At 40.8% G+C, this 22,258-nt stretch overlaps 1 protein-coding gene across 2 annotated transcripts in view; it reads left to right on the top strand.

Moving 5' to 3' along the window:
- The window catches only part of celf5a (cugbp, Elav-like family member 5a), a 179,727-nt gene extending 163,472 nt beyond the window's left edge, over positions 1-16,255 (top strand). Inside the window, exons 7-12 of one of the 2 annotated variants that reach the window (XM_080472797.1) lie at positions 2,462-2,618; positions 10,686-10,898; positions 11,199-11,282; positions 12,607-12,750; positions 15,316-15,479; positions 16,014-16,255. In XM_080472797.1, the coding sequence (XP_080328923.1) occupies positions 2,462-2,618; positions 10,686-10,898; positions 11,199-11,282; positions 12,607-12,750; positions 15,316-15,443 (726 nt within the window). In that variant the 3' untranslated portion in view covers positions 15,444-15,479; positions 16,014-16,255. Of the gene's footprint in view, positions 1-2,452; positions 2,619-10,685; positions 10,899-11,198; positions 11,283-12,606; positions 12,751-15,315; positions 15,480-16,013 lie in introns of both variants that reach the window. The other variant, XM_080472798.1, reaches the window with a different exon arrangement.
- The last annotated feature ends 6,003 nt before the right edge of the window (positions 16,256-22,258 follow it).

The following is a 22,258-nucleotide window of genomic DNA, read 5'->3' as shown; positions in this document are numbered from 1 at the left end:
TGGAAAAGGGTGAAAATAGCATATACATATGAAAAGTAAAGTGGAATGACTTTGAATATCTCTGTCAACATAACCACTCTGCCTCATGCTCTTTAGTTTATTTTATTTCTGTTATCAAAGCCAATTTGTATTAACCAGTGCATTCCAACATAATTACATGCTTGAGTTTCCAATTTGCTGGATTTTAATTTGGAACGAAGCATCAATGAATGCCCGAGTTGTTATCCATGACAATCTGACGGATGGCATTAAGGATTGCATTATCTAAGACATGCATTGGGGAAGAGGATTGGATTTTGGACACTACGGTATTTACTCCCACTCTATTATTACTGCATCCAGGCCCGCATCTTGTCTAAGGTCAAAAGGCCTACACAAGTAATAGGCTGCAAGCCTATTAGAATCACTACAAAGTCCCCAGTACTGTGACAGCAGCATGCCTATCCTCAGAAAAGACCAAAAACCAGCTCACTATGAGCAGTGTGACTGAATTTTATCTGTAATGCCCCCCCCCCCCCCCCCCCCCCCCTGTCAGACCCCTCATCTCGAAGTTCACATACTAATTGGGGGGCAATCGCAGCATTGACAAAAGCAAGTAAACCTTCAGACCTTTTTGTTTGTTTCTTTGCCATTACTATTATTTACCTACATGTTCTGTTTTTGTCTTATTCAGCTTTGTTCCCTTAAAGGCTTAATTCATCATATTTGTAAAGCAATGGATGATGACCATTTGCCATGTTGATAAAATTATGCAAATGACAAACAGCGTTAATAGAGAGCACTAGCAAGCATGTGGCTAATGGATGAGACGGCAGTGCTGGGCACTCGGCAGCAGGACAGCAGCTTTCAGGTTACCTGACAGGGCCACTGAGGGAAAATAATTGGCTTTTCCGTTGCCGGGTCCCCATGCAAATACAAGCAGAGTGGCATTCTATACCTCCACTGTCGTCATTAGTATTAGTGCCACTGGCAGAGGAGTTTGATTTCTGCTTATACGAGTCAGTCTCAGGCCACCGCCATCAGCAGCTCCCTTGACACATACAGGCTATGCAGTATTAAATAGATGCAGAGGGGCAAGAGGTGTGTTTGTATTCCTTCACCACACAGGTTTGCATGCCTGATGGGCGGCTACACAGCCCACAAAAGATTATTGATTCCCTAGATAAACCCACTGGTTCACAAGCTGCAAAAGCCACTGTACAATGATGGATTTTCTTCTGAATTACGGATTCAGCATGTGGTTGGCACAGGGAGAATTTAAGCTGAGCGCAGAAGCTCAAATAGTCTCTATCACTCTTCATGCATGTTGTGTGGATTGGTGCTTGTGTATGTGTGGCTTTTTGTGCAAGTGCAGCTCAGGGCAGCGGTGCATGTGAGCATGTCCTATGCATAAGAATAAACACAATGTGGTCTGCACTTGATGGAAAATAGTTCCGCTCTGACTTTTCACTTCATGCTAAGTAGAACTGCAGAGTGAATGAAAGGCCATTGATTTTATCTCTTTGTGGGATTGTCCAGTAGGCAAAAATTGACTGCCATTTACTGACTAACATACTGTATTGCTAACATGGCATGATCTGATGTGCTCCCGCTGACTGTTACTGTTACTGCATTGTTTTAATAACTCCGGTTCTGGATTCAGCGTCAACTCCTAAGAAAGGTTCAGCACTACTACTTAAAAAATAAAGATGTTTTTTTGACAAACTTTTCAATCTTAAAACTGCGGTCATTTAATGATGTTCCAACTTCAAATGCATTCTGTTTGCAGAGTATCATCTGCAGAGAGGACTAGCAGTTTCTGGCTGAATTATAAAACAAAGCAAAATTTTAACTCTGGATGAATGTCAGACTACAAGCAGCAATCATCATAAATACATCAGAAAAATTAGAGATGAGTCCTGGGGAAAAACAGGCACAAGTGGGAAGCGTCTGTGGCATCTTTGTACAGCCAAACAGAGTATTGTGAAGTTTGACAATTATAAGGAAAAGCATTGCAACTCTACAAACTTTGCCTGTTCCCTGAGCTCAGAGATAATGTGCACATGTCAACGCCTTGATTTGTATGAGCCCCAACAGACAGCTATTAAATCGTTTCTGCAGCTGGTGACAGGCTTCCTGCTGGGAGGATAGACAGATTCACTAAACATAGGTTGACAGGCTTCTTTTTTTCTTCTCCTTCTTTTATTCCGCTCTACTTTCTCTGTACTTCCCATGCACTATCAATCCATCAACCTCAACATACATCCCTCCCTCTCTACTACCGTTGCTACATTTTGCTCCTGCACCTCTTCTCCTCTCTTTTGTCTGACTTCTCGCAACTTACTATATTTTTCATTACCATCTGTCCTCCCCTCACCCCTCTCGAACCCACGTCTCCCTCCCGTCTTCTCTCTCCCTGGTGCCATCCAACCATCCTCTCCTCCAACCATCTTTCCGTGTCCCTCTTCTTTAGCTCATGCAGCAGCAGGCAGCCATCATGGCAGCAAGCCACGGAGGTTACCTCACGCCAAGTGTGGCTTTTCCTGCCACGCAAATCCACCAGATGGGGGCGCTCAACATCAACAGCCTCCCACCCACCCCTATGACCCCGGTGTCGGGTGAGTTTCATCAAACCCTGGGTGAGCACAGAGTTTCATTCCCTTTCCTTTGTGTTTGTTGTGTGTTCATGCTGTGGTGGTGAAGTCAACCAGTGGCATCTGAATATACAATTTTGTGCGTGTGTGCGCGCGCGCGTGTGTGTGTGTGTGTGTGTGTGTGTGTGTGTGTGTGTGTGTGTGTGTGTGTGTGTGTGTGTGTGTGTGTGGGCATTGTTGTCGGAAAATATACAGCTGCATCATAACCAAAAGAAAGGATGCTTACTTACTGGTAATCCAAAATTATTCCTCTGGAGAGAAACAGAGAGAGAACGATGAAATAATACATTCAGTGGGATTTGCATGTTTATGTTGTTTGTGAACGCTGAAGATATTTGAGGTTACGGTAGAAGCTGCAGAATGAGGAATATCAATAAATGAGTTTAAAGATAAGGCGCTAATTTCCCCATAGTATTTTGACCTTGTACTTCGAAGCACTTGAGCATGATCTGCATGCAGTTGGCTTTGTTTTCCATAACAAACACTGTCTATGCAGATGCATTACAGAGAAAAGGGAAGGACTTTGAAATACCTACCCTCTGCATAACATTTGCTTATTCAGCATTGCTTCATTTTCCTTGAGACAGAAGGAACTTCAAGATTCTCTACTCACTGAAAGCATGAGCCTAGATAAATAATACAGTAACTAAGTCTTTGTTGTATTTCACTTTGTCAACAAGGCAGTATTGAGTTTTTGAGGTGATATCTCTTGGCAACTTTAAACCAATCATTGGGAGAGAGAGAGAGAGAGAGAGAGCCATCATCAGTGCAATAAGGCCTGTTTAGTCTTTCATTATGACCATCACACAAATTTAGTATCTACAAGCATGCTGTACTTCATGAAATTCTTGCCAAACTGTAGTACAAACTCATAGCTGGGTTTTTTTTGTTTTTGTTTTTGTGCAGTTCATTTTTGGCTGTGTTGAACACATTTTGCAGTTGTCAGTTAGATATTAAAACAGGATAGATAAAAGAGTAAATGTGGACACAATCACCACAAGATCCTTTTATTATGTTTATCAGAAATGTCGCCATCTCAAGCCAGAAACATTCTTGTATAGGGAATACGATGACGAGACATGCAGTGAATGCACATGCTGTGTGTATGTGTACACAAAATTGTTTCCAACATTGGGCAATATATCTAGAGAGGAGGCCCATTTGTCAGCTATTCATAGTGATGTTTTCAGTGCAAAGCGTGCACTTTTGGGCGGGTATAATCAATCTGAGACAGTGATTAGAAGTGGAGCTCAATCTTGCTGAGAAGCTCTTATTTTGATGGGTATAGTACTGACAGTATTGCAATTCAGATCTTTGTGTTCAGCTTGCATACCTGTATTTTGCAACACAATAGTGCTGATGAAAGATAGCGCAACTGTACGGCAAGAAGCTCAGACGGTGGGTGAGGGTGGGTGCCTGTGTGAAAGGGCTTTGTCCTCCGGTCTTGATTGTTTTGTTTATGCTGTCTGAGTATGCTTTCTGAACTGAAGTCTCTCAAAAGCAGTGCTACTGTCTGCCTCCCACACAAACATAGTCTAGTTTGCTTCTGTTAGATAGCTAGAGACTTTAACAGCTACTGTATGCTTCTATCGGTACAGTTCGGTTCCCTGAGAGAGAGAGAGAGAGAGAGAGAAAGATAGAGAGAGAGAGAGAGAGAGAGAGAGAGAGAGAGAGAGAGAGAGAGAGAGAGAGAGAGAGAGAGAGACGTGTCTATTGTGTGTAAATCTGATGCGTGTGAAGTGGTGCCATTTATCTACTGTATGTCCCCGCCAACTGATTGCCTTTTATTATTGAATGTAATATATTATTAACCCTTGAAAGACAGAATAGCTTTCATGAAGTTTCAAGGACTATCATAAATATAAAATATTTTACTTCCCCTTCCTTCATTCATTAATATGAGTGTGACTGCCAGCAGTTGCAGGAATGGCCGTCTGTTTCTCGGCACTGGTATACGCAGCTATTTCCTCTCTCCTTTTTCACAGTTGTGACTATGACTTATTTAGAGTTCATTGAAGGAATACATAACGTTACTGGCAAGACTGTCTGTATAAGTAGGCCAAGAAAGTCTGACACTACTGGAAATCTGTAGGATGTCTGCCACGAGTCAGTGGAATAATTCATTGTAATATCAGAATCTGTTTTAGGGTGTAGGAGCAGAGTGCTTCCCTGCTTTGACATAGGTATAATTTATGCATTAAGGTGTCTTGTCAGCTAAATTACAGTTCAGAATAAATTTATAAATTCTGACATGTGGCAGCAGTGTACACGCATATAGAAATTCTAATATCCACTTAAATGTCCAACATTTTTCCAGTGAGAACCTCTCTTACGCGTGTTGCTCCACAACCTAACACTCTGGTGATGGTTTAATAAATAAGGACTTTGTAATCTCACAGGGTAAACAGGAAAATTAGTCTCTAATTTAAATGATCCGTATTGCCCCTGTAAAATCAAAATAATCATGTTTGAAAGCAGGCCAAAGTACAAAGAGGCTCAGAGGTTAAGGGTGTTACTCCGAAAACAATGAGACATCCATTTGATCAGCAGATGCAAGGCATTTAAGCTTGATGGTGCATAAGCCGTTTGCCAGATGGTTCAGCTGATTAGAGCATGTATCCTTACAATGATGCATGATGAAGCTTTTGGAAAATAATGTTCACCAGGTGCCGCTCCCCGAGTGCCGCAGAAATAATAAAAGTTAAACAAAACAAGAGAGAGCGAGGGGGGGAGAAAAAACACAAAAAAAAAACCCAGAAAAAGCGGGGGTGCTGGGGCTTTGGAGGCGGGTATCAGTGTGAGAGAAGACAGGAAGGCAGAAATGTATCCTGCTGGGTGTATGTGGTGAGGAACATGTGGTGTCAATGATGCTTTGTTAAGATGTGAGAAGTGTGTAATCAAAGTCCTTCTAATGTTCTGTTGTACGCTGCCGCTCTCCGCTGAAGACATACATGCACAAGTGCCTATTACACAAACTATAGTGCAAATGCTCCAGAAGCCGACACAACGTCCCTGCAGCCAGGCTGGATCTGCCACAACATCCCTGCTGGATTCAAATACGATTACAACACTAATGCAGAACGCTTCAGCAGCGACAAACACCAGGAAACTAATGAGCTGTTTGACACAGCGATGTTTCTTAATACCACCTGTCCTCTACTGCTTTAGTTGCGTGTCGCGCAGACACATTAGTTTCAAAACAAATTCTCAGACAAATAAATATCAAAGATAAATAGGACAACGAATGTATTTTCATAAAAAAATTAATAAATAAATACAGATTTTGGTTAATCATAAATCCAACTTGATTACATAGAAACTTTTTCGAAAAACAGTGTTGGTATGTGTTTTAGTCAATCTTAGTTTACAAGATAAAACATTTCAGTTTAAACAGCACCTATTGCCACCTCACAAATTTCATACATCTCAAATTAAGGGGTGCAGTTCCGTGACAATAAGCTGCTGTATCTCCCTGCCCTGCTGCCTGCGAGGGTTTGCAGAAAGCACACTAAATGCTCAGACCAAATCTGACCTATGTGCAAAACTGAGGTTTGTGCAAGCAGCGGAGCTTCACAAGCTGCCCAGCTGGTCTACTCAGGGATCTGAAAGTCAGACACTTTGCTATGGTCAGTGCATTGCATGCATATTAGCCTCAGGAGCCGGGCGAGAGCAGACTGCACGAAAGACTTAGAGGTGTGGAAAGTTGCTTTATGGAGTAATAATTGTTGGAGGATAGAATTCCACTCAATATTTTGATGTCAGGTGCTATTAAAACAATAATCATTGACAATTGTATTTGATGACGAATATATTTTGCCTTCAGATAGATATGTTGAAAATGCCATGTGGCTTCGAACATTTGAACCATTACTATCAGTCAGTTACACAGTCACCTGGAGAAATGCGTAATAACAGGAAGTTGTAAGTTCAAAGGTTAATGCGTAGGCTGCAGCGATTGGCTGAATCAGATTACACTGCTTTTTAGTTAAAAAAAAACAAACATAAATGCATGTTTTATTGGTGTATTTAATAATTAACCAGGCAACAAATTCTAATCTTCACACATACAAAAAAAAATTATTCTAAATAAACCACTTAGAAAAATCACATTTCTTAGGGTGCTATGGGGGGTGCTTTGGCTATCCTAGCGGGACCTGCAGCACATCCAAGCCCCCCCCCCCCCCAAACGCTGTCTATGCATCTAAGCAGTATTGAATTACATCATTAGTATCAATAATGTATCATCCAACACACAGCACACTGTTTCAATCACATCACTTTTTTTTTTTATATGTTCAAAATGAAACAATGTGTTGCTGAGTTCAAATATATATATATGAAGTCATTTTATGTCAAAATTGATTTTCTTTATATTTATTTCTTATCCAAAGCACCGGTTTCAAAGTCCCAGAGATCTTTTCAGTATGCCTACTGGTCTTAGAAAATGCCCCCCCCCCCCCCATAGCCAGATGTATTATTCATTGCAGTCAGACATTTTCTCTTTCACTCTAAATGCATCACATTTTAAATCAGTTAGATGAAAGCATCTGTTTTGAGTGCTTATTACTTGTTCCAGCAAAAGACAGTCCTTGTGCTAATGACTGCACTCTCCAGTACGGGTATAGCATTCCTCGTTGATTTGAATGTATAATTAGCATAATAAATACTTCTGTCGCAAGTGAAGACTTCTTTCGTGAGGCAATCATTGCAAGGAGCAAATCAACAGTTTTCCCATCTAAGAGGAAGCCTGCCAGAATATGAATGCAATTTTGCTTCCTAACATAAATACAGTATGTGCAATGTGACATATACCTATAACATGCTGTTTAACAGTGCAGCCGTCCTTTATGCCGTAATAAAGAGTGGAGACCAGTAGTTAAGAGATGCCTATGTAGAATATGTAATCTGCTGTCCTGTAGATTTGTATTCACCCATGCCAGAGTGGGGGAACATGTCATTATTACAGGCCGAGATACACAGTGCTCCCTGACAGCTGCATGTATATAGGCACTCTCGTGTGTGCATTGTAAACAGGCTATGAATACAATTTTCCACAATGCAAGAACTATATGTCCACTGAGGTATAAAATGAAAATGTGTTGTTATGTTCTAGTTCAGGATAGTAGGAGATACCAGGGCATTGTGACTGAGATAAACGCTGAGAGTCTTCATATGATAGATGTTGGACTACTATGACAGTTAAATAAAAAATTGATCTCTAATTTAGTGGGCATGTCATGATTGTTTTCTTTTGGAGTTTTCTTTGTGCATCACATGCATGACCCAACTAGTCTGCGTCGAACTACAATGTTCTTCAGTACAGTGAAATGCGATAACTGCATTCAAACCTACAAGGGAGCGCTCTGCAAGTGGCGAAACCCGCAAGTGAGAGTCAAATTCCTTACCCTTCAAACCCCTTCCTTCAAACTTTTATGTTGTAGTTTTAACCTCTATCGGCATGATTCAGCCTTACAGTGAAAGGATCAAAGAAGCTGACTGTAACTTTTAGCAATACTGAAGCTGTGGAGGTTTACAAATATCAGAGAGCTCTATTTACATCTATAATGATTCAATACCAAGGCGTGGTGTTTCCGTGATCTGTGTTAGGACTGATTGTCTCCCACAACCACCAAGTCAAAAGGTTCAAGATGACTTTGGGAAGCCGTCACTTGTCAATTTAGTTAAAATTTCATTTTTACTTTAAAATTTGGGACTCAATTGTAGAGTACATTTCAGAACCTGTACGTGCTTAGTTTGATTTCATAAAGAAATTTAGTTGCTGCTTTTATTAGTTATTTATTAGTTTTTATTAATATTATTACACAAGTATATGTAAGCTACTTCTACTTGAATAAGTAATGCGAATCCCTATGTCAGCTCTGTATATTAGATATTTTCATTACTCAGATTTTTATGCTGATTTCCTGCTGTGACAACTCCATTATAACGATTTGACTGGACTAAGGAGTCCCAAACTGTTACCTTTGTCATGGGTTCTCCTTAATCACAGAAGTGCTGTTCTACCATTGACCCTAGAACGTATGTAATTGCACAGAAGTGATCCATGCAACCACCTACTACGGCTACTGCTACTCCTACTATCACAACAGCTGCTACACATACATGGACATGTGCTCCCACGGCACCGCTAAGTCTTAGAAAATGAATTTGCCTGATGATGGAGAGGGTGCATTATCTGGTGGTACAGTAGAGTGCGTGTGGCCTGAGCAGACTAGCTGTCTCTAGCCCTCAGAATGGGAGCAGAAGTCTCCTGGGTCCTGGTAGGAGAATGGGCTGAAGCTGCAGTCTAATTCATCACAGCTCTGCAGGAAACAAGCAATTGTGGGGAGGCTTCATAAAATGAAAAAGAAAAAAAGAAGAAAAGAAAAAAAAAAAAAGAAAACCGGCGCAAAAGACACAACAGCTCTCACTGGACCAGGCAATTCCCATTGTTGCCTACCCAACTGTCGGTCTCCTTATGGATTAAAGGAGAGGAAAGGAAAGGATATGGATGATTAGACTAAATCGAAAATAAAAATTTGGACTAAAGCGTAAAATAGTGGGAAAAGAAATTAAATCAAAGTAGCAGGAAGAAATATTCCAGAAAAGACAGCAAAGGAAATGTCAGTCATGAAATGGAAGATGAACAAATTAGACTAGATGAAAGGAAAGGACAACAAAAGAAGAAACAAAAATATAGAAGAAATTTATGCATAAGAAGTCAATTAAAGGAAAGGATAAAAAAAATAAAGAAATTCATGAAAGCATTTTTAAAAAAGGAGAGGAAGGAAAATAAAAGAAATGGAACCGAAGGAAGACAAGGAGATTGGAAAAGAAAGTGAAGGAATGAAAACAAATGAATGAACTAAAAGTAAAACAAAGATAAGGTAAAAGAGAGGAGGGATTATAAGTAGGGAAGAGGAAAAGTGATTGCATGTATATATAAATAAGTAGATGGAATGGCTCAGTGCTGGGAGGTTTCTGTATGTATGCATATTTACCATCGTATTAGCATAAATCTCAGCTGATGTTTTGTGTATACAGGGTGTGATTGTTTATCTTAACCGCCAGTCACGAGGGGTTCCTCATTGAGGTACCGGATTGCGGGGACATGGCATGCTTAAGGGTTTCCGTGACAACCTGGGTTTTCTGTTCAATCAAGGCGAGGGGTTTCTAGATTGAGAGGTGGTCCTCGGGGGAGCTGTACTTCAATGGGCTCGGATGCTTTGCCACGGACGAGCCCTTTTAGAGAGACATCACAAAGTGAGATTCTGCTCAGAATGGGTACTTCGACGTCCCTGGCATAATTGGAAGCACTTTCCAAAGGAGCGTCCTTTTAAAATGCATTGAGCAAAAGACAACAGGGAGTATCCAATTTCGATTCCACTCATGGACCTTTTCTACAGCTGCCTTTCACGCTTCTACCATATATGTTATGACCTGCCCATTTGTCAAGCTGCCAACTGTTGGGGGTTTTTTTTGTCTTGTTTTTTTCATGATGTACCAAAGTATAAAGCATCTTTGTGTATTGCTACCTGCTCGCTCAAGCAAATCTCCCTCTGTAATCTGCTTCTATCTAGTGCAGACCTTTTCCTCCTTTTTTTCCCCCCTCTTTTTTTTTTTTTTTACTCTCAGAAGTTGCATAGTGGTTTCATCATCTTGAGCAGTAGGAGCCAGCAGGGTATCGCACAAACACTACAGACAGGCTCATTTTTCACAGGTTGACTTCCCAGCTATCCAGCAGGATGTGTCACGACAAACGGTGGATATGTGACAGACTCGCGTCGTACCCGTGTCCTCGCATTAGAGAGAAGATGCACTGCGGCTTGTGGTCGCACGCTTTGTGTGTTTATTAGAGTGTGTGTGTGTGTGTGTGTGTGTGTGTGTGTGTGTGTGTGTGTGTGTTTTGTTTTTCTGCACACAATAAAACAGCATGTCTATGTGTTCGCCTGCATATGTCTTCATACATTTAAATCCACTTTGTGGCATCGCGTAGAGCCGAGCAGACGGAGGGCTTGTGATCCGGTTACAGTGCAACATTTTTCCCGGCAGGCCTTAGTTCTCCACCAGCCAACATCACCACCTCCGCCATGCCCAGCATCGTCACGCCCATCGTCAACGGATTCACCGGCATCCCTCATCAGCCCAACGGACACCCTGCCGTGGAGACTGTATACAGCAACGGCCTGCCTCCCTACTCCACCCAGAGCCCCACTGCTGCTGACACCCTCCAGCAAGCCTTCACTGGTGTACAGCAATACACAGGTGAGGCTCAGGAGCACTTTCTTTACTACTGTATTGCCAGGGTTTTACACTTGGTCGTAAATGCTAAATGAATAGCAGCTACGAGGCAATTACTGCGGGGTGTTTACTGTAGGAGTGCAAGGTTGTAAGTATTCAGATAGTGTAGCACAGTGCCTCAGAACACAACATTAGAGGGGCTTTGATTACATGTTACATTTGTGTGGTCGACCTTAACTATCCTTGACACCATTCTCTGTGGGCACTCTCCTCTCTTTCTAAACTCACTTCCTCTTTTTGTCCTTCTCTTTTCCCCGTCTGCAGCAATCTACCCTGCCACCACGCTGACTCCCATCGGCCAAACACTGCCCCAGCCACCCCAGGTCATCCAGCAGCAGCAGAGAGAAGGTGAGGGTGAGAGAACATTATTACTTTCACACTTCACACATCTCATCTCCTGAATTGCAACAATGATCACTGAACGAGTATAGAAACGCAACACTTTTGTTTTTGCTCCCATTTTTCATGAGCTGAACTCAAAGATGTAAAACATTTGCTGTGTCCACAAAAGACCTATTTCTCTCAAATATTGTTCGCAAATCTGTCAAAATGGAGGGGTCAGAAAACCAGTCAGTGACTTGTGTGACAAGCTGATGAAACTCGTCTGTCATCAGACAGTCTTACTGCTCAAGTCCTTGGGCCACAATGACTTGTACATGGGCTCCTATTCCTCTGGTTTCTGATCATTTTTGAATTTGCTTGATATCACCAGTTGTCTAGCAGGTACTTTTACGAGAAATACCTGTGTCGAATTCCTTCAGAGATGACAGGTGAAGATTAAGTGATTTAGAGAATTAACAGTATCTGTATTCCATTTTTAAAATGTTTATCTTTTACAAATATATAAGTATACATTCGTTTAACTACATTTCTTTGCAAATATTCTTCCAAAATCTTGTATTCCTGTAACTCACATACTTTCGAACTCTGATAAAACCATGAAAATGAGTACAATGTTCAATCACTGAAACCTGGAATCACTTTGAAGACTTGGTTTATCTACGATATCATTATATTGCGTGAAGATAATAAAGGGCCTGTAGAGAATATTGTTCATTTTAAATATGCAAATGATTTACAAGCTTCTTTTTTTTTTTATGATGAAGCTCTGGAAACAAAACACATAATATATTCTCTTTAGTATATTTATACATCCCTTTATATACTTCTTGATATAGATATATATTTTTTCCCTAATAGTGAAAATGGGCAAACAGGGAGAAAACAGTTACATTATAGAAAAGTTTCAGAAGTGCACAGAGTAGAAAATGGAAGTAAAACTATGTTCAAACAAATTGAAATGTATTTTTTAGCATCAAATGATGTGATCAGTCATCCAGCTTTATCTCACCATACAGTCACATTCAATCTGGAGAGTTGGGTCGATGTAAATACCAATTTATATCTACCTAATTCACTGTCAGTCACACAGCATTAGCAAATCAAAGTGAAACACTTTATCTTTGTGTGTTTAAGAGCAGTGATGGTTTATCACTGATTGTGTCACAGATGTCCGAGACAGCTCTTTTCACTTATCCAATTACATGAGTCAGATGTGAGACCGCATTGATGAAAATAACAAATTCACAGCGGTGTCTCTCTCTCTCTCTCTCTCTCTCTCCTGATTTTCATCAAACTCTCTTTCTCTCTGTCTCCCGCGGGATGTCTGCAGGTCCGGAGGGTTGTAACTTGTTCATTTACCACCTGCCACAGGAGTTTGGAGACAATGAACTCATGCAGATGTTTTTGCCCTTCGGTACCGTAATCTCTTCGAAAGTCTTCATGGACCGGGCGACCAACCAGAGCAAGTGCTTTGGTAAGTTTCTCACTACCACGCACTTACATAGTTAGGCAGGTGAGACACAGTGTGATGGTAATACTGCAATACATCATTAAATATGGGGTCATTTTGAAGTTACCTAAGACAGTGCTGCCAACTATCACATATTAATGGTGAAATTCTCACCAGTAGCACATTTTGACACCACATGTTTTACCTCATGTTGAATTGCATTTGTTTTTGTAATCTTTTTTGTTGCATACGGTCTAACGTTCTCAATAACAGCTGCCGAGTTTTAGGCGGTAAAGCAAATGTGCTTTCAACATAGATGGCATTGAATTATTCTTAGTTTTTAAACCAAATAAAATTAGTATTTGGTGACCTCTTTTTGCCTTTCAATAGCATTTTGGTTTCTCAGCACACTTGCATGCAGCATTTGAAGGCACTCTGCAAATGTGGACTCCACCGTGTTGATAAACCCTCTGTGGGGGCCATATTATCACTTCCAGAAACCACTGTTCTTCTTTACACTAGAAATAGTGCTTGATGTCTTTTGGTTGTATGTTTATGACAATAAACACGAACTATCTGATTGTAATAATTGACAGCAAAGGGACACGTTTAGTTTTACAGAGAACTGTAGACATATATCACACAGCAACAGACAGAAAGGATTAAATGATCATCTCCCTGACTGACTGACCTGAATTTGCATTTTGATGACTGTTGTGTTTTGGCATCAGTGCTGGAGAGAAATAAAATGTGCTGAGTACATTGTAGCCAAACTAGCCATGATGCAGTCGATCAGACTGCATGTCCTTGTTTCTGTTTGGCAGCTGTGTGACCTGGAAACCTCGAGGTGCTGCATCAGCATCCTCATTGCTGCTCTGTAACCCCAATATCTGTCAATACCCTTACTGCTGAGGCTGATTCACACACCTCTTGTCCTATTTAGCTCCGTCAGCCTGAACACACCAACCAGCCACAGGGCTTAGAAAAACTTTGTGGAAGCAGGCAGTGATGGTGAGGGGAAGGGAGGCAAAGGACAATTATGGATCAGCATTTGTTTTCACTTTAAGGAACCACAGGGCCCTGGGCAAAATTGATCACCAGTCCCTCCCCCCCACGGGAGGGCTTAATAAGATATAAATTCATGAAAGAAGAGCTATTTGCCGTATTGACTTATACACTATGCATTTACAACATAATGTTAGGTCTGGGGAGGGAGGGAGGGAGCACACTGGTGTAATTAATCTGGAAGGGAGAAAGAGGGGATAAACTTAGATTGATGGGATGCAACTGACAAGAAAACACAAAGAAGGAGGGAAAGCATACATGTAATCTGTGACAGGGCGGAGCCGAGGGTTTAAAGCTCTAAGCCTGCGTCTTCTTTCCATCTTCATCCCTGCTCCCAACCCAAATGCGTGCGCCTAATGGCAGGTTATGGGGTTACCTGTTTTCCCTGCTTCCCTGCTTTCGTCCAACATCCCGTCTTGCCGCCGAGCTTTCACCCTAATGGGCCCAACCTGAGTCTTTTGCAGACCCAGCAGACTCTCTCCCAGGCGGCCGCGGATGCGGAGAGGCTCCTGCTGTTTTTCATGGGTCATCAACTGTTTCTAATGACGCCACAGACACACAGGGGAGTGCATCCAGTGGAGACACACTCCAATGCAGTTTCTGGTCACTGAGTTCTCAGGGCTTTTTCTTTTTTTTTTTTTTTTTTTTTTTACACATGGTGGATTCAGGGTGTTCTACATTGGTCTTTCTTGCACACAGAGAAGCTTTTGTGTTTGCAGCCCTCTTCTCTCCAGATGACGAGCGATGTTTGTTTCATGCTTTGATTAAACTGCTTTGTGTCGTGACTCATTAATTTTTCTCGTCTGGAATTTTCCAGTGATAATTAAAAGTTAGAATAGCATAAAGTTAAAACCAGCACCCAGTTAAGCAATAAATAAAACTTGAATAAAGAAGACATGGTCGAAATGATTAGGTATATTCTTTATATTTATCAGACTGATTCTTTGCATCGTGCCGTTTTCTTACTTTCCCCAGTTGCATCCCTACAAGCCTGTGAGTTTCAAGACGTGTCTTACTTCCCCACATGTCTCTCAGAAGGACCACAAAACAGCTTGAAATGACTTTCCGTCCAAACAAAAACAGTCAGCTCGGAGACAACATGGGGAGAGAATGATGTCTTAACAGTAACAGCCATGTCTGTTATCTAGCACCAAAGCAGCTGGTCGAAACACAGTTGGAACACATTGTTTAACCCTTCGGACACATTAGACTGAGAAAAAAAAAAAAGGGTGTATTTCCTTTCCTTCAACAGGCAACGTCATAGATTAGTGTCACAGCTGAGAGGTAGCTGCTGCTTCAGCAACACCAGTTAGACTGCTACAGGAGCTTGACAGGTGATGGTGGTCATGCTGAGAGAACATTTAGAGATCTTTTTTTTTTTTTTTTTTTTTCCATCTTTAACCTCTTTGTCAACTTGCTCTTCCAGGCTCCACCTCGGTAATATGCCATAATCTCCTCCTAACGTCTCACCTCCTACCTATTCTCAATTAGCTTTAATGAACCCGTTCTTTCTTTCCCCCGCAGGTTTTGTCAGCTTCGACAACCCTGCGAGTGCACAGGCAGCTATTCAAGCCATGAATGGCTTTCAGATCGGAATGAAGAGGTTGAAAGTCCAGCTAAAGAGACCGAAGGATGCCAGCCGCCCTTACTGACACAGCCTACCTTCAGTATTCATTGCAGCAGCACAGGTGAACACCCTGTAATGTTTCTGAGAGCTGTCGCGTTTTTGGAACATTTTGATCCTCGCCACCGTTTCTGTGCAAGCTCAAGATTTAACTCTCGGTTTTAATAGTGTTAGCTGTATTTCCCCGCCATGCTAATGGACCCAGGCTGCCCTCCTGACGCCTAATGATATCCTGAATTTAAAGGCTTATAGATTTCTTATCTATTTGACAGATTAGTAGAAGATACACTGAAGTGAGTTCACACTAAAGCCTTACATTCACTTGTCCCCAGAAGTTGTAATCGCTGCAGAGATGAGAGTCTGATTTCATATGCAGCACAGCGGGCTTTTTAATTATGGGAAAATCTGTCATCATTGTGATTGACAAAGATTGATTGGTAAGCCAGTGTGGGCTGGCTCTCTCCAGACCATTACACTGGTATAATAGAGCCATATTGAACTATCCAAAGGTTAAAGAAATGAATCTTTGGATTGACAGTTTAATGAGCAGTGATATTTGAAATTGCCTCCCCCCCCCCTTTTTTCTTGTATTTTTCAGATTTTAGAGGACACGTGAAGATTTTTCGGAGGAGTTAAACTTTTATTTCTTTGAAAGCAAAATATGTTTTAAGAAAAAAAAAAAATCAACACCTAAGGAATTTTTGAAGACATATCAGCGGTTACTTACGAAGACATGGGTTGTGGTAGACAAAGAAGATGTGAAACAGGTGGAAGAAGAGGAGGAAGAGGAGGAGGCGCTTCACCGGGGGACGTAACAGTAACAGATGGCACAGTGCAAGGAAGACGGGAAGAAAAAAAAAACCGGAGAAAAAGACGCGATGACGAGACTGAACAACAGAACTTTTTTTCTTGTTGAGACTTGAATTGTCAATTAAGCAACAAACAAACAAAAAAGCAGCAACAACAAATAGATTTCTATATACATATTATATACACACACACACATATAAATATATATATAAATATATATAAGGAAAGAGGCGCTTGTGGCTTTTACTGTACTGGACAAATGAGGGTTAAAACTTGAAGATCAAAAGAAACAAAAAAAAGAAAAAAAAAAAGCGGTGGAAAGAAGAGGCTCTTCTGTACGTCCACTAACAGACTTTCTTTCTCTTTCCCTCTTTCTCTTATTCTCTCACCGTCTCTCAGCAAGCGCAGAACTATGACTCTTGGAGGTTACTGAGGTTTCCATTAACAACAGTTGAACTGCAAATCTTTCACCCCAAAGGGACCAAAGGACCAAACATTTTTATTGTTCCGAACGGTAATATATAGTATTAATGATACTAATACTACGAACTACTACTAATATTATTACAAGTTAAACTTAAGAAGAAATAGCTTCAGGTTGAAAAAAAAAAACGAACAAAAAAAAACGAACAAAGGGGTTTTTTTTGGTTTCTTTTGCTTTTACATTGATAGCTACTGAGTTTGAGATTATTAAAATCTTGCAGGAAAATGTATTAAAAAAAAAACTAATGATAATAAAGCTATACTATTTTAGTGGCGTAGAATATATGGGTTAGACAATATTTCGGGCATGTTCAGATATATTCTTTTACCACTCATGTCTTCGCTACATTGCATTTTGACATTTCACCTCGGAAGTGTGTGTGTGTGTGTGTGTGTGTGTGTGTGTGTGTGTGTGTGTGTGTGTGTGTGTGTGTGTGTGTGTGTGTGTGTGTGTGTGTTATTGTGAGAGGAAAACAGTCCCTGTTGTATTGCCAAACATGACACAAGCAACACCTACTCAAATCAAACATCAGAAACGTACACTTTGTTCAGCCAGGTAACGCTGTCCTCTCCTCCTGTCCCCACATCTCAGCTCCATAATGGATCGTTATTGCAAAACATTCCTCGTCATCATTAAAGCCTTGATAGTACAGATAATCTGACCATAAAGCACTGTGGTAAAAGTGCCACCCGGCTGAGCTGGATGCGCAGCAGTAAAACAGCGCAGCATCTGTAACTGCTTAATAAAATATACAAATGAGCCTGACAGCAGTTGTAAAAATTCCATCGGTGTGTCACAGTGGTCCCTGCCGGGTCGTGCCCTCTCCCACTGCCAAGCTCCTCCAGCTGCTCTCAGCAGGCGAGAGCAGACTCCCCTCCTGTCTCTCCTCCTCCTTCCTCCCTGCCTCTCTTTCTCTTTTCCCTCACCTTCAAGTGCCAGCATATCTCTCTCGTAATAGGGACCATCAGTTCACAGGGGCCCCAAAGCTAACCACAGCATAATTAGGATAATGATGATATTGATCAGATGGGGAATAGCTCCACGGGGCAAGAAGATGCACAATCAATCACACATTGGCATTTTGAATGAATTGACTGAGTGACAGAGTTCATTTCTCTCTCTGTGACTGAACGGGAGTCTTTTCCTCTAATACTTGCGTGCATAGTATCAGAAAAGATCCCAGATCAGAAAGTGGTGGCAGATCCTGTCTGACACTTTCGGGGGGGTACGTAAGATTACGTCATTATGGCAAAGAAACGTTCAAGGTTTACGTTGCTGCAACAAGATCTGTAAATAGTGTTTTAGAGTAGATTGTACGAGTTCTTCAGTGAAGAGCAGCTGTATATATATATATATTTTATTTCTTTCCGAAGGGTATAATAGCACAGTGAGAGCATGTACACAGTGAGAAGCAGCCTGGCATTACCAGCCTTAGGAGGTCAAATTAAGAGCAAAATGATCCATCAATTAGACAGCAGCAGGCCTGTAAGTGTAGCTGCTACAGCTGCTGCTGCTCCAACAAGACGACAGCTTACCATGAGCACCGGTCGCACGTGGCTCCTGTACAGTGTGGTCACGACACATCATGTCATATAAGATATGATTAATTAACTTAACGAGGGTCTGCAGTGAGGTTTTCCACAAAAACACACACACGTTCAATACTTTCGAGATGAAATCTTTCTTCTTAAGTTGCTTGTTTTCTATCAATTACCTTGGGTTGTTTTTTTTTTGTTGTGCCCCCATTTCTCATTTGTTTGCTTAACTTGCACTCAGTTATGCTTTCTTTCTTTTCTTTTTTTGTTTTTTTGTGCCTCAAAGTACCATTAACTGACTTTGTTGCTCTCAGGACTCTGTGAGACCGCCGATCATCACTCTTAACTTGGGAAACATTAGTGCTTCAACAATCTTCACAATGCTGCCCTTTTCACAAGAGCAGAGTCCTCAGAAAATGTGGCATCGATGAGTCTGTATGCTTGTACAACAGATGTTTCCTCCAAAATGCCTCTCCAGATCCTGATAACTCCACACTCTCATTTAATGCTACTTTGGCTCAGCTGCTCTTTTTATTTGAGTAGTTCGCTGGATTAGCGTTACTAGAAAGCGGGTACATCATTTCCAGAACACCATAGGCCTGAATTTTACCTTCATTCAATGTATATGCTGTTATCTTGCACCATTATTAAGACTATATGAGGTGGAACGTTTATAAAAAAATGCCTTTTCTTATCACGTATTGCCAAATTATGCAAGCATATCCACTACATTTCCTCATCAAACTTTAAACGTGTGCCAGAATTTCGTACAGATACAACATGCTATAAATGTGTTAGTTAGAAAATGTTTACACATTGAAACATTTGATTTCGTGACGGAGTTTAACATTATGGAAGGGGGGGACTAGTTCAGGCTACAATTATCTTTTTCTTCTCGACTGTCAGCTTTAGGAAGCTGTGATATGTGATATATGGCCTCCTTTCCCCAGGCCAGACTGGGCCTTATAAACACTGTCAAAAATCTTTTCTTATGGGATTTCGACTGGAGATTTTTTATTTTAATTATTAAAATCAAATTAAATTTGGCCTTGGCAACAGCTTGGGTAATGCAAATTAAAGATGCCAGCTGTTGCTGAAATGTAATGAGTTTGACAAGATGTTGACTTCATTTCATTCTCCAAAGAAAAAAAAAAGAAGAAAGGAATTCACCAAAATGCAATTAAAAAGGTGAAGGTTTGTGGATGGAGGCAACTTTCCAATGTGATTGAGTTTGCTGTTGTACACGTGGTAGACGAGTCAATATGAGCATATCTACAACAGCATTTAAAGAAAGTTAAACCCACTGAAATCCCCCCCAAAAAATAAAAAAAAGAGTTGTTTACCATCTCTGAATTACTTAGAAAGAAAGGAAATGTCAATAATGAGCCCAGTAGTGTTTTTAAGCTGCATGCAGTTGAGCTGAAGTCAATCTTTTACATCGTTTTCTCTCATTTTTATGATTACTACTATCATTTTGGACGTTTATCATGCTGCCATGGTGCCCTTTCAATCTCTGAGCATGCTCAATGGGGTCCGGGAGGGTTAGAGACTATGATTATGGTACTACTCGTATTAACAATATGATTCTTTGACTATGGTTTGAATGCTAAGGATAGTAGCTTATTATAAATATGATATCTGTATATTCTGGAAAGTCAGCACAGGAACTTTTTTTTGGGGTACATAGAGTTTTTAGGGTTCAACTTTGTCGGGGGAGGGGGAGGGGGAGGGGGAGGGGGAGGGGGTGGCTCGGGGAGGGAGGGAGGTGTTCGCTTTATAAAAATGTTAACTTTCTGGTTTCTCAGCACAAAGCATACAAAAACATAGAAACAGCAGTACAGAGTCTGTGGGCAGACTTCACTGACGTACAGGGCGCAACAAGAGGAATCTCAGTACTATTCTTTGACCCTCACGGAGAAAATGCTGTTTACAGGTAGTATTGCTTTTTCTTTGTTTAATTTTTTTCCTGTTTATTTTTAAGAAGAGCGCCACCTGTTTCCGTGGCAGTGTCAGTACAGCATGAATTAACTGACAAGGAAAGCAGTATCTTTTTTTTTTATAAAAAAAAAAGAAAAGAAAAGAAAAAAGAAAAAAAACAAAACACCAAAATAAACTTTTAAAAACAACATGTTCTGTATTAGCCTGAGAAACCAAACATTTTTTCCCCTATTGAAATTTCTTAATACTTGCTGCTTAGATTACATATTAATGATTGATGATTCATCAATTTTATAATTAATTATTTTGTCAAGTATGTAACTTGATATTTATTTATTTAATTATTTATTTATTTAATTATTTATTTATGACACTTATTTTCTTTTTTTCTGGTTATGGTAAGATGAAGATCTGTATCAAAAAGAAATGCTTATTGGGGCTTTTCTCTCTTTCTCTCCTTTTTTCCAATTTTACAATAAAAATTCAAACTGGACGTTTTGTTTCTCTGCTATGTTTTTCGTACGCTGTCTGTACGACAGAGCTGTGATAATTGTGAAATCACCTTGAAAGAATCCAATACATACATTTCTCCAGTTTTTATCTTCAATTTGTGTGGGATATTTTATCTCTTGGTCTCTGTAATGTATTGGGGGGGGTCATTTACTGTTCCAGTAAAACATTGTCAACTGTGTGATGACACATCAGAACTTAGGCATGCGAGACTGAAATTCGAGGTGCATTTGTCTGCAAAAAAAAAAAAAAAAATTCAACAATGTCTCCTTTGGAATATGTTAATATACAGGAATCAAATATTCCTAGAAAATTGCTTCACTGATTTCTTAGAAATGGTTTTACATTTAATTTTAACATTTTGTTTTCATATGTTGTGGTTGAAACCCAGAAGCGTGTGGTGGTGTTTCAGTCAGGGCCAGCAGTAACAGTGAATGACAATCACAGAGAAAGAGGCTATGCGGAGATGAATGAACGGAGCGATAATGCGTTGGTCGAACCAAAACCTGACGTGATCTAATCCTGTCGGGCGCCACGATTGTATGGGAAACACCACATGGCCAGCAGAGCAGCTTGTTGTGCTCCTAGCTAGCTGGCACCCAGTCATAGAGTTGGTATTTGTAAAATGCTGCACAAAGTCTTCCTCTACTCACAATTTCCATTTCTTCTGCAAACGGGTGCCTTGAAGCAGGTCCGCTATCGTATCACCCGGTCTTGCTGTTAAATTAGCCGCCATCACTTCCAGAATAGCAGACAATAACAGTGCGTCATCACGCACCTGCCCATGGGCCAATCAGTGAAGCTCATTTCAATGACGACACCAAGACCAGCACGTGAAACTCCGCTTGCCTAAGGGCGTTCCGTCAATAGCACATTCAACTTTGATTGGCTGATGATACTGTCACTCAACATTTTAACCCAATGGTAGCATCCAGCTTCGTTCAGAGGTTAGCAAAGCTGTCACTGCTGTGATGCGTTCAGAGGACATAGGAGATTTGAGCTCCACAAAATATAACCAGTCGTTGTCTTGATAAAGTTGCTTGCTGAACAAGTAGCCTAATTCATTCTAGACACAGATTTCAGAATCACTTTTTAATTATAAAAAAAAAGAAAAATCATTTTTGACAGGGCTCACCCTGCTGCCCCTGACTGCACACCACTGTTGAAACATAAGATGGGGCAGTTTTCTGTCAAAAGTCCTGGGTGGTGCAGTACATAAGAGGATTTTGATGATCTGTCAGCTTGGAGTGCAAAGACTTTACCAGTTAGGTCACCTGATGCTGCTTTGCTTCAGGCAGATGCCTCGAATATGTGTCAGGAGAACATATGAAGGGAACAGAACACACGCCGAAATAAAACCACACATAAACATCAAGCATTTCTCCATCGGGAGGTGTCATGGAAAAGGCTGCGAGACACAGGCAGGGGAACAAATAAAGCGACAATGTTGACAAGCAGAAAGCAATAAGTTGATACAAGCAAGGCATTGAGTATCAATCAAGGTTACAAAACTGCAGCACTGCTTTGAGGCCAGAAGGTAAATCTTATGCAACATCTGTTGAAAGG

The sequence above is a fragment of the Lipophrys pholis genome (genome assembly GCF_963383615.2).
Source record: "Lipophrys pholis genome assembly, chromosome: 10".
Taxonomy (NCBI): domain Eukaryota; kingdom Metazoa; phylum Chordata; class Actinopteri; order Blenniiformes; family Blenniidae; genus Lipophrys; species Lipophrys pholis.
This window is presented reverse-complemented; position numbering and strand designations above follow the sequence as displayed.